General features: G+C 37.7%; 1 protein-coding gene across 6 annotated transcripts in view; it reads left to right on the top strand.

Moving 5' to 3' along the window:
- CNTNAP4 (contactin associated protein family member 4) overlaps positions 1–12,862 on the top strand; it is a 589,031-nt gene that overhangs the window by 544,647 nt on the left and 31,522 nt on the right. For all 6 annotated transcript variants that reach the window (XM_079907172.1, XM_079907174.1, XM_079907173.1 and 3 more), the window contains 2 exons: positions 11,720–11,890; positions 12,613–12,831. In XM_079907172.1, the coding sequence (XP_079763298.1) occupies positions 11,720–11,890; positions 12,613–12,831 (390 nt within the window). The remainder of the gene's footprint in view (positions 1–11,719; positions 11,891–12,612; positions 12,832–12,862) is intronic.

The raw sequence follows: 12,862 nt of genomic DNA, 5'->3' as shown, positions 1-12,862 counted from the left end.
TACACAATTCAAATCAGTATACATTGATATCGAGATAGACAAATCAATTAATGGAGTAGAATAGGCATATGTATACACACACACATACATATGCACATAAGGCAACTCAAGGGAGAAAGAATAGTCCTCTTCAAGAAATAGTGCTGGAACAATTAGAATCCATTTGCAAAAACAAAAACAATAAAAGAATGTCATCCCATACTTCAAACTGCATATAAAAATTAACTCAATCACAAACTTAAATGTATACCCACAAACTATAAAACTTCTCTAAGGAAATATAGAAGAAAATCATAGTGACCTTGGGTTAGGCACAGATTTCTTAGACGCAACATCGATAACATGATCCATAAATTGTTTTAATGATAAGTTGGGTTTCACCAAAATTCAAAACTGCTTTTAAAATGACATTGAGATTGGTATTGACATATACACACTACTATATATAAAATAGATAACTAATAAGAACCTACTGTGTAGCACAAGGAACTCTACTCAATATTCTGTAATGACCTACATGGGAAACGAATCTAAAAAAGAGTGGATATATGTATATGTATAACTGATTCACTTTGCGACACAGCAGAAACTAACACAACATTGTAAATCAACTATACTCCAATATAACTTAATTTTTTAAAAATGGAAAGAAGAACCACACATGGGGAGAAAATATTTGCAAAGCGCATATCTGATAAAGGCTAGTATCCAGGATATATGAAGAACTTTCTAACAGTGCAATTAAAGAAAAATTCAGATTAACAAATGGGCAAAAGATTTGCACATACATTTTGTCAGATAAAATATACAGATTCCAAATAAACACATAAAAAGGTTTTCAGCATCATTAGTCATTAGGGAAATGTACAATAATACCACAAGGAGATACCAATATATAACTATTAGAATGGCTGAAATTGTAAAAGAATAATAAAACAAAGAAACTGACTGGTAAAGATTTTAGTCACATGGGTATTCTCCAGGATACTCCTAGGATCTTACTGAGTATGTTTCTGACTTTTACTAACTTTAGAGACAAAGGGTCAATGGAAAGAATCAGGAAAACATCTGGGTTTACAGTTAATAGATTATAACTAGGAGGGCTCGTACATATGGTTTCCTTTCTGCTCACTCTCCTGGGAGCAGTGGGACCGTCTTCATTTTTGAGGTGCCATCAGAAGTCTTCTAGACCAGGGGTCCCCAACTCCCAGGACGCGGACTGATACTGGTCCGCGGCCTGTTAGGAACCGGGCTGCACAGCAGGAGGTGAGCGGCAGGCGCGCTATTGAAGCTTCATCTGCTGCTCCCCATCGCTCCCCATTGCTTGCATTGCCGCCTGAACCGTCCCTCCCCACCACCGCCCATCCGTGGAAGAATTGTCTTCCACGAAACCGGTCCCTGGTGCCAAAAAGGTTGGGGAGCGCTGCTCTAGACCAATAATTCTTCAACTTCAGGATGCATTAAAAATTATTGGAGAGCATGTCAATTGTAGTTGCGTTACCTTCAGAACTCTCCCCTCACACTAAGGAGAAAGCGTAGTAGTATTGACCCCCGGGATTAAATGTTTTTTGACATCAATCAAGAGGATACCTACACGGAACTTCCCCTGTTTCTGCAGGTCCTGCAGCACAGAGAAAATTCATCGACCACTGATGGCATCTGGCTCCATTTCCTCTTCACTTGCTTTCTTTCCTTCATCTGCAACATACCTCCAATCCTTTTACTGAAACCATCCACACTCACATTCACACCCTTCCTACATGAAGCCTTCCACAGGTCTCTAGAGGACTTTACCTACACTTTCAAAGAATGTTCAGTAAATTACGAAGATATACTTCTCATACTGGCTTTTAATTATTTCTGAGCCTCTCAAGAGCAGGTCCATTGCTCATTTATTATTGTATTCCTGACACCTAGTACATTACCTGTTACATGAAAGATAATCAATAAATAGCAGCTTATGAAAGAATGAGAATGATCTATCATACACAGCTCGAGAAACCTATAGCTTGGAGTTACTCGTGAGAGAACAGGAATAAGTTTTTTATTGTATAAGCAATTAAATGATATGCAAATATATACTTTTAATTAAAGGAGTTTATATTTTGAAAGACTTATTCTGAATTTTAAAAATCACGAAGTACAAAGGACGTTTAGTACCATCCTGAGCCATTTCTCATTCATGTACGTGGGCTTGAGGCAGTGAAAGTGCTTTCAAATAAGCACATGATTTTACTTAATACTTTTGATTTTTCACTCTTTTAATAAGAGTGTTTTTATAAAACTGAAATACTACTTCTTGAAGAAAGAAAAATATCTTATGACTTATTTTGCTTTTTTTTTTTGCGGTACGCAGGCCTCTCACTGTTGTGGCCTCTCCCGTTGCGGAGCACAGGCTCCGGACGCGCAGGCTCAGCGGCCATGGCTCACGGGCCCAGCCGCTCTGCGGCATGTGGGATCCTCCCGGACCGGGGCACGAACCCATGGCATGAACCCCTGTCCCCTGCATCGGCGGGCGGACTCTCAACCACTGCGCCACCAGGGAAGCCCCCTGTTTTGCTTTTTGTTTTGTGTTCTTTTGAAAAGATTTATATCACTAGCTAGTAACTGATATTCAAGAAACTTCCCAAATGTGGGGCAACAAACATTCTTTCTAACACTTTCAAAAGATTTCCATTTTTTTTTGAGACTGGGAATCCTGATAATTCTCAGAACTACAGTAATATTTTTTTGTGACAAGATTCTACATGTATATACCTGTATTCATTGTTTTAAATATTAAATATTAATGACAATTGATATGAAGTCATTCTAACATTTTAAGATATACAGAAATGTCAAAGGAAAGACTACAGTAATCACCAAGAGTCACACAACTCAGAAATAATGTTTAATACCAGTGAGCATTATTCCATACATTTCTAAATACCGCTAGTGCAGGGTTTCCCAACCTCGGCACTCTTGACACTTGGGCCGAGTAATTCCTTGTGATGGTGGGGTGCCGTCCTGTGCATTGTAGGGCATTTAGCAGTATCCCTGGCGCCTACCTGCTAGGCGCCAGTAGTACCCTCCCCAGTTGTGACAACCAAATATGTCTCCAGAAATTGCCAGATGTTCCCTGGGGTGCAAAATAGCCCCAGGTTGAGAAGCACTGTTCTAGACAGAAGAATAGAAGAACAGATTTAGAAATAAATTTGCAAAACTTTATTAACTAAAGTTGACAGAGAAAGAAGAAACAAATTGAAGCTGTAAGGATTGCTTTATATTATTTATATATTGAATAAATATATATTCAACTTGTATGATCTTGCTAAACTTAAAAAAATTATAAAAATTTTAAAGGTTATAGAGTCACTTGGTTTTATATTCAAGTTGTTTTAAATTTTAGATAGCATTGATCTATTCTGAAAAATGGGAAAATTAGCACTCCTCTGTTCCTTCCTCGTCTTTTTCTCCCCCCACGTCCCAATTTTTGTTAGTTATGCTATTATTTGTATGGCTGTTTATTTATTTATTTATTTTTTACGGTATGCGGGCCTCTCACTGTTGTGGCCTCTCCTGTTGCGGAGCACAGGCTCCGGACGCGCAGGCTCAGCGGCCATGGCTCACGGGCCCAGCCGCTCCGCGGCATGTGGGATCTTCCCGGACCGGGACACGAACCCGTGTCCCCTGCATCGGCAGGCGGACTCTCAACCACTGTGCCACCGGGGAAGCCCTCTAGGTATCTTTTGATAGACTATATTTCATTATGAAGGAATGCTTTATTTTTATTTTTCCCCAAAAGAGTTCGTATGTGCTTTATTCTCAGAATTCTTTCAAATTTGACAAGGTCTATCTGTTACCTTAATGCTTAAAAAAAAGTTAGGCTGGCAACATTTTCTTTCAGAAATTTGTGGACAGTCCTCCTGTATCTTCTAGTTTTTAATGTTGCTGTGGGAAATTCTGAGGCCAAACTGACTTTTCCAGCTTGAGGTGATTTGCTTTTTCTGACAGAATAACTTAAGGAATAGTTATCCTTATAGGTCAGTACTTAACAAGGATGCATCTCAGTCTTGTGTGCTGGTATTAATTTTTCCTGAAATAGGCTGTGATGTGGTAAAATGTATCCCTGCATTTTATAATCGGTTTAAAGAGTTGTAAGCGTGATCTAAATTTCTGCTCTCAATTTGTTTTTCTGGACAAGGTTGTATTTTTAACTCTTTGGCATTTGAATTTTTCAGCCAATTTTATGAAATGTATTTCTTCTCAGTTAATTCATTGTGTTGAAATTTTATGTCTCACCAAGGCACCCTCAAAACCTACATGGTTAGAAAAGATTGGTCTAAGTTTCTCTTTCTTAGACTCTTGTCATTGAAATTGGTTTCTTCATTTTGCCTGCATCGACTTGTTCAGCTGTCTGAGAAATCACAGCTGCCCAGAATGCATTAAATAATCAAAGGTGCATGTAGGCAATAAATAACTTTGCAGAAGTTGTATTCTTAGACTGGAAAAAGATATTGACTAGTGATTTGGTTAATTTCTCTTCCATTGACAGAGTTCTGTTCCATTTGGCAGACTACATATAAACCATTAAAAAGAATGAGGATCAATTCCATTTTAACAGATAATCATATAATTTTGCAAGCTCCACTATATCTGATAATCCTTCACCATTAATAAATTCTTTTTACGTTCTTGTGTTTCATTTTGTTTTCTTTCCTTGGGTTTCCTTTATTTAATTTTCTTAAAGTTTCTCCACCCTTTTAACGCCCTCATCTTCTTGCTTTTCTTCTTTCTTCTTTCTCCTCGGTCTCCTCTCTTTACCTTCCTCTTTCTACTTGTTTACCAAAGAATTTGAGTATATTTATGAGATACATATGATACAACCAAACTGGGCGTGATTACTCTAAGCTTTCTGATTGCTATTATGACAAAGAGAATCTTATAATTTCATTCAACAAATATTTATTGAGCCCATACACTGCACCATGTTTTCCCCACATTGAGACTGACAGGGAGAGAGAGAAACAGCAGTGAACGAAATAGGCAAAAATAAATAGAGAAGAAGATCTTCATTCTCGGAGCTCAAGTTCTCCTGAGGTGGGGGAGATGGACAACAAATAAGTAATCTGGTGTGACGGACACTCGTAAGTATTGTGAAGGCAGTGCAGCTGAGAGAGGACTGGGGTGGGATTGAGCATTTAAAATATGATGGTTATTAGGTGCTCACTATGAAGGTGGCATTTGAATAAAAATCTGAGGGAAATAAGAGAGCAAGGCATGTGAGTATCTGTGAAAGTACTTTACATAGCGGGGAAAGCCAGAGTATCCATGCAGAGATGGGACTGTTGCTGATATGGTCATGGAACAGCAAAATGGCCCGTATGTTTGGAACAGAGTGTGCAAAGAGGAGAAGGGTATAAGTCAGAGAGGAAACTGGTGGTCAGATCACTGAGGGTTTTGAAAGGTCTTTATTTTTCAACCTGAATGAGAATGGAAAACAGGAGAGAATTTTGGGAGGAGGAGCAGTGTGGTCTAACTTATGCTTTAGTGAGACTGAACAGGGTAGAGCTGATGAGCATATCACCAACAGCTGAGGGATAGTGATGGCTTGGACCATGGGCACAGTGATGATAGTGGTAACATGTGTATTGTTCAGAAGGAGACGTAATCACATTTGCTGTTGGATTGATGTAGGTTGCAAAAGGAGTAGTCAAGAATGATACCAAGGTGTTTGGTCTCACAGTCAGTTAGAGGCATGGAATTGGCACTAACTGAGATGGAGAAGATTGCTGCTGGGGTCAAGGAGTTGCAGAGGAGTGTTAAGAATTCTGTTTTTGAACATATTAACGCTGAGATGCTCTTAGACATTCACATAGAGATGTGGAGTTGTTAGTTTGAGAGTTCCAGGCTTCAGTTGTATATTTATAAGTCAGCAGCATATTTAAAAGCCATGAAATGGCCCGCAGGAGTTATTGTGGGTGGAGTAATATAATGACAGGGCCTTGAGACGTTCCCACACTGATAGGTTGGGGAGTTGAGGAAGAAGAAAGAAAGGAAACTGAGAACGACACCACTAATGAGTGCTGGTATCCTGTACTCCAAATGAAGAGCATATTTCAAAGAGAGGAAAATAATCAATCATTAATTGTTGCTGATAGGTTTAGTAAGATGTGGGCTGAGAATTGACAAAGGACTAGTCTCTAGAGATACTAGAGATACTAGACCCCTCAAAAGTCAACAATGAAAAAAGAAGCAACAGTCCAATTAAAGTATGGATGTTATGAAATGAATTGTTCCCCACCCCCAAAATTCATCTGTTGAAGCCCTAACCCCCACTGGGACTGTATTAGACAGTGGGGTCTTTAAGGAGATAATTTAAGTTAAATGATGTCATAAGCATGGGTCCCTAATCTGATTGGATTCATGTCTTTATAAGAAGACAAAGAGACATCACAGAGCCCTCTCTCTCTCCACCTGTGCGCAGAGGAAAGGCCATGTGAGGACATGGTGAGAATGCAACCATCTGCAAGCCAGGAACGCAATGGGTAAATGACATGAAGAGAGATTTCAACAAGTAGGGAATACAGGTGGCAATTAAACACCTGAAAAAATACTCAAAGTCATTAACCACTGGGCAGACGCATATTAAAACCACAATGAGATATCACTACACACCTTTCAGAATGGCTAAAATTAAAAAAGAAAATAGTGACAACACAAAATTCTGGTAGGTATGTGGAGAAACTGATCACTCATACATGCTGGTGGCAATGTAAAATGATACGGCCGCTCTGGGAGCTCTTGACAGTTTCACAGAAAACAAGCATGCAACTCTCATACGACTCAGTGATTGTACTCCTTGGCATTTATCCCAGAGAACTGAAAACTTACATTTGTACAAAAACCTGTACGTGGATGTACATAGCAGCTTTATTTCTAATGGCTGAAAACTGGAAACAACCCAGATGTCTTTCAACAGGTGAATGGTTAAATAAATTGTGGAACATCCATGCCATGGCATACTACTCAGCAGATAAAAGGAATGAACTATTGACATAACAGCAAGCTGTGTGAATCTTCAGAGAGTCATTATAAGTGAAATAATTGTCAGTCTCAAAGGCTATGTACTGTATGCCTTTATTTGTAGAGCATTTTTCAAATGACAATGGAGAACTGATTAGTGGTTGCCAGGGTTAAGGAGGGGTTGAGGGCAGGATGGAAGAGGGTATGGTTTTAAGAGGGAAGCCTAAGGAATACTTGCAGTGATGGAAATGTTCTGCATCTTAACTGTATCAATGCCAGTACCCTGGTTGTGATATTGTACCACAATTTTGCAAGATGTTATCATTGTTGGAAACTGGGTAAAGGGTACACAGAATCTTTATTATTTCATACAACTGCATGAAAATCTACAGTTATCTCAAAATAAAAGTTTTCATTAAAGAAACCCATATTTCCAGCTTTTTAAAATGATTAAGTGCTCAGAAAGATTCATTTGACTAGTAAACTATCCCTTGCCTTTGCATTTCTGTATTTCATTTTATTTTATTCACTTTTAAGAAAGGTAGTGTTGGGGGCTTCCCTGGTGGCGCAGTGGTTAAGAACCCGCCTGCCAATGCAGGGGACACGGGCTTGAGTCCTGGTCCGGGAAGATCCCACTATGCCGCGGAGCAACTAAGCCCGTGCGCCACAACTACTGAGCCTGCGCTCTAGAGCCCATGAGCCACAACTGCTCAGCCCACGTGCCACAACTACTGAAGCCTGCGTGCCTAGAGCCCGTGCTCTGCAACAAGAGAAGCCACCGCAACGAGAAGCCTGCACACCACAGTGAAGAGTAGCCCCCGCTTGCCGCAACTAGAGAAAGCCCACTCGCAGCAACGAAGACCCAAAGCCGCCAAAAATAAATAAATAAAATTTTTAAAAAATAAAAAAAAAGAAAGGTAGTGTTACCAAACTCATCAGGTTGTATGCACTAAATATGTACAGCTTTTTACATGTCAATCATACTTCATATAAGTGGTTTTGAAAAAGAAGGAAAGGTAGTTTTAGCATGTCATATGTATTTTGATTTTAAAAGTAAAACAATGTCTTAAAAACAACAGATTTGGGGCTTCCCTGGTGGCGCAGTGGTTGAGAATCTGCCTGCTAATGCAGGGAACACGGGTTCGTGCCCTGGTCTGGGAGGATCCCACATGCCGCGGAGCAACTGGGCCCGTGAGCCACAACTACTGAGCCTGCGCGCGTCTGGAGCCTGTGCTCCGCTACGAGAGAGGCCGCGTTAGTGAGAGGCCCGCGCACCGTGATGAAGAGTGGCCCCCGCTTGCCACAACTAGAGAAAGCCCTCGCACAGAAATGAAGACCCAACACAGCCAAAATTAATTAATTAATTAATAAACTCCTACCCCCAACATCTTCTTTAAAAAAAAAAAAACAACAACAAAAACCAGATTTTTCAAATACTGTCCTTTTTTTAAACATCTTTATTGAGATATAATTCACATCCCATGCAATTCACTGATGTAAAGTGAACTATTCAGTGACTTTTAGTATATTCATAGCATTGTGTAACCATTACTGTAATCAATTTAGAACATTTTCATTACCCTAAAAAGAACTCTTCACCTCTTAGCCCCTGTCATCTTTCAATCCTTCCATCTTCCCAGCCAACTAATCTACTTTCTGTCTCTATAAATCTGTTCCTTTTAAAAGGAGAATCATTATCATTAATAAATGATATAAATAAAAGTTTAGCAAAACAGGTATTTTAAAAATTACTTGTAATCTTAATATTCTACTAAGTTAATTTTCCTTTACGGGCTCTTTTTACTTTATGTATGGAATTAAATACTTAGTACATCTTCCTTTTCTATGTAAAAAACCATATGGATCCCGTTATTCATTACAATTTCTTTTGAATTCTGGAAAGTTAATAAGTAAGTGGTATCCCTGAAAGAATCTTTCCAAATCTCTAGTACCTTATATTGAATGTAATTGAGAATATACTAATTATTACTTTTATTAATTATTAGTAATAATTACTTAGAATAATGCATCATGGTTTTTTAACATACATATATATATATATATATATAGCTATTTTCTTCAGATTCTTTTCCCATATAGGTTATTACAGAATACTGAGTAGAGTTTCCTGTGTTATACAGTAGGTCCTTATTGATTATCTGTTTTATATACAGTAGTATGTATATGTTAATCCTAAACTCCTAATTTATCCTCCCCCACCCCACATTTCTCCTTTGGTAACTATAAATTTGTTTTCTGTTTCTGTGCGTCTGTTTCTATTTTGTAAATAAGTTCATTTGTATCATTTTTTAGATTCCACATATAAGTGATATCATATGCTATTTGTCTTGCTCTGTCTGACTTACTTCACTTCATATGATAATCTCAAGGTCCATCCATGTTGCTGCAAATGGCATTTTGTTGGGAAGATAAAGAGCATTCATATAGTAAGTGATTGCATTCTGGTCTGCTCCAGGCATAGCTGAGGGATTTTTAATCCACCCCAGCCATGAAATCCTCTCTTCAGAAGACCTGCCGCTTCTGGCTGGTGTCTGCCTGCTGGGCTCTGCTCTGCTTCTGCTTTTTTGCCCCTCCTTTCTCAGAGGCAGCCCAGAGCCTCCTGGGTGCTTCCTGGCACAGTCTGTAAAGAGCTGAGCTATCATTTGGAAATATTGGCCTTTCCTGTCTTTATAGTTGTTGTGAATTAGCAGCAATTTCTTAATTCAATAAAGTGATCTTACTTCATTTTTTTACCTATTGTGAGTCTGTAAAATAAGGTTTGCTAACTAGATAAATGTGGTACTATGTGTGTGTGAGTGTTTAAACCACCTAAGGTAATAAATTGTTTTCATTACTGTAGAAGCATTCATTGTAAAAATAGCAGCAATTCAAAGAATTGTTCCTGTTTCAGCCCGTTCCCTGAAGCCCTCTGTACGATGCTTTATTGGGTTAGTTGTGATATAAAAATGAAACAAGTGGGATATTGTGTTCTTATAGTAATAATATCTAATTGAGACCTTTAAGTAATTCTGAGGGTTCCTCTTAGTAATCACTCCAGATGAGCAAGATTTAATAATACTCCATAATTTAAAGTTACAGCTTTATTTTAATGTTCACACATTTCAACAGAAAGGCATTTAATTCCTTCTAAAAATAGGTCAGGTAAAAACTTTTAAGAACACTAATGTGTTATTACCCCTGGCTTGATATTTTGCTTTGCTTGCTGTCTTTCGTAGAGAGCAAAATGTCTAGGCACGGAAATAGCTGTAGAATGGAAATAAGGGCAAAGTTTGACATACTCAGAAAATATACAGTTTCATTTGGATGTAGGGGGAAAAAAAGCCCTCTAAGTATATTCGCAGCTGAATAGACTCAGCTCTAAAATTGTCCACATATGAGCTGAGGATTGACTTTTGAATCAGGTCCGTAGGACATACAGGAAAAAATACAAGAGATGTAAGCACCGTTTGTTTGGATCCAGAATTTATAGAAAATAAATCATAATCTAAGGAACAAATAGAAGCCAAGTCAAGTTCGTGACTTTTAACTTAACGAGGTGTCTGTTCCCTGCTAACATAACAAAACGTTGTTTTGAAATTCCTGTGTTCTAACTTCAGAGGATCAATACGTCTTTCTTCCAGGAAGGTCATTTAGTAGAATTTCATTCAGTGTTGTGAGTACATATGATGGCTGTTGCTTAAAACTGAAGATGTATATTTATTTTTGATGTGTCGACAACTTGCTGGTGGCAGCGGCAACGCGTAGTTCGTTTCTCCGATAATGCTTCTCATCAACCACGTGTATCCGGTTGGATTTCACTTCCGTCACTTCGTGCCACTGCATGTGTATTTCTTTTCCATGCTTTGTTTTTATAAGACCGAGAATACTTTTTTCAAAAGAAATCTTGTAGAAACTTGTAGATGTAACCAAAAAATGAATGGGAAGGTGAAAATAAGAAGTTGTATTTGGACAGAAATTATAATTTACTTTATAGTCCACACAATTTTTGTAGATGTCTTACTTTATACTATAGTTTTTAAACATTTTCTCCTTATTTTGAGCATTTAAAAAAATGTTGAGAACCCTTTTCCTACTTCACTATTATAAGCAAAATAAAAGATAGTTTTGAATGAAAAGAGCATTTTCATGAGCATATCAGCATAGCACAGAGTAAGTAGTGTCTTGATCTTTAATTAGATGAGAATATTTTGACTGCCAATCTCAGTTTAGAAAATCACAAAACCCATTAATGAAAACAGTTAGTTGGTGGTGTAACTCTGTAAGGTATGTTAGAAGTATTAGAACAAAAAACACTTTGAGCTTCTGTAGAGTTTTTGTTATTCAAAGTAATGTAGGTGTTTAAATTTTCAAGTTATAAAAAAATGTCTATTAATGTTTGGCAGATCTTATCATAATGCTTTGGTATTTAGGCTGCAGGTTATTTTCCTTATATGAAATATAACTTTCAGACTGTTACTGCAGTGATCATTCCTCTCCCATGTTGGAAGGAATCCAGAATTTCAACCCTTGTAAAATCTCCAATCATGTTTTCACGTCTTGTATACTGTATAATTAACAGACAAAAGAAAAGCAGTTTTGTGTAAATTAGCAATATTTTAAGAGTAAAACTGCCAAAAAAAAAAGAAAATGTAATTATGTCATTTATTTTATGAATTATTTTTCCTTTCTTATTTTTCCCTTTAAAAAAAAACAGGGTTATTTTGGAATTCAGCTTCCTTCAATACTGAGGCTTCATACCTTCATTTTCCTACTTTCCACGGAGAACTTAGTGCAGACGTGTCTTTCTTTTTTAAGACAACAGCTTCATCTGGGGTATTTTTAGAGAACCTGGGGATTACTGATTTTATACGGATAGAGCTACGCTGTAAGTCTTCTTTTCCTTAGAAGTCTATGGGATTCTATTTAGGAGTAAATTCTTTAACTAATTTTTAAAGTACTATGTTTCTACTTTATCAGCTGAATCTTTTCATTGTGTCCTTTTGAAAAAAACTATGATATTAAGATAGCGTTTTTGCAAGAAAATTACTTGATATTTAACATATATAATAATTTGGGGAAATTACTAGTCTTCTCTAGAACCAACTTAAGTCTTTTAAATTCAAAAAATTTAAAAATTTTAAAAATCCAAATTCTCAGTTAATTTCAAAATTACTTAATTAAATCAACCATCTGTATTGTTTTGATATCCTCTTAGACTGCTATTAGTATTTTGATATCAAATGCATATTGCATGCTTTTGAAATTAAATAAACTTTGAATCACTGTCAAAATTATTTTTATATAAAATGCCAGATGCTGTTTAGTTTTCTTGCCCTGGCTAAATAACTTTCATTTTTATCACCATGAAAAACTAACTCTGGTGATGAATTTCTTAGAATCCATTCTTTCCCCAAAATACAAATGTATTTTACTGTCTCATTCCACATCTATTCTGTACTGACATCAACGGTTCCTTCCATAGAGTTCAAACCATTGTCTTCATGTTTAGTGACCGTTGATGCTATGGTGCTATTCCTGAGTATATTGAAGACTCAGCTGTCCACCACGGGGACTAACGTGAACAATCTTCATGTCTGACATTTCCAGCTCCTGCAGTCGTGACATTTTCATTCGATGTGGGGAATGGGCCTTTTGAAATCTCGGTGCAGTCACCCACTCACTTCAGCGACAACCAGTGGCACCACGTTAGGGTTGAGAGGAACACAAGAGAGGCATCTGTTCAAGTGGATCAGCTCTCACCGAGGACGCAGCCCGCTCCAGCTGATGGGCATGTCCTCCTGCAGCTCAACAGTCAGCTCTTTGTGGGTAAGTCCTGCTTTTAGGGAGTTTGTCTTTC

Source organism: Stenella coeruleoalba, assembly GCF_951394435.1.
Source record: "Stenella coeruleoalba genome assembly, chromosome: 20".
NCBI lineage: Eukaryota > Metazoa > Chordata > Mammalia > Artiodactyla > Delphinidae > Stenella > Stenella coeruleoalba.
Note: the sequence above shows the minus strand (reverse complement) of the source record. Positions and strands in the feature narration are given on the sequence as shown.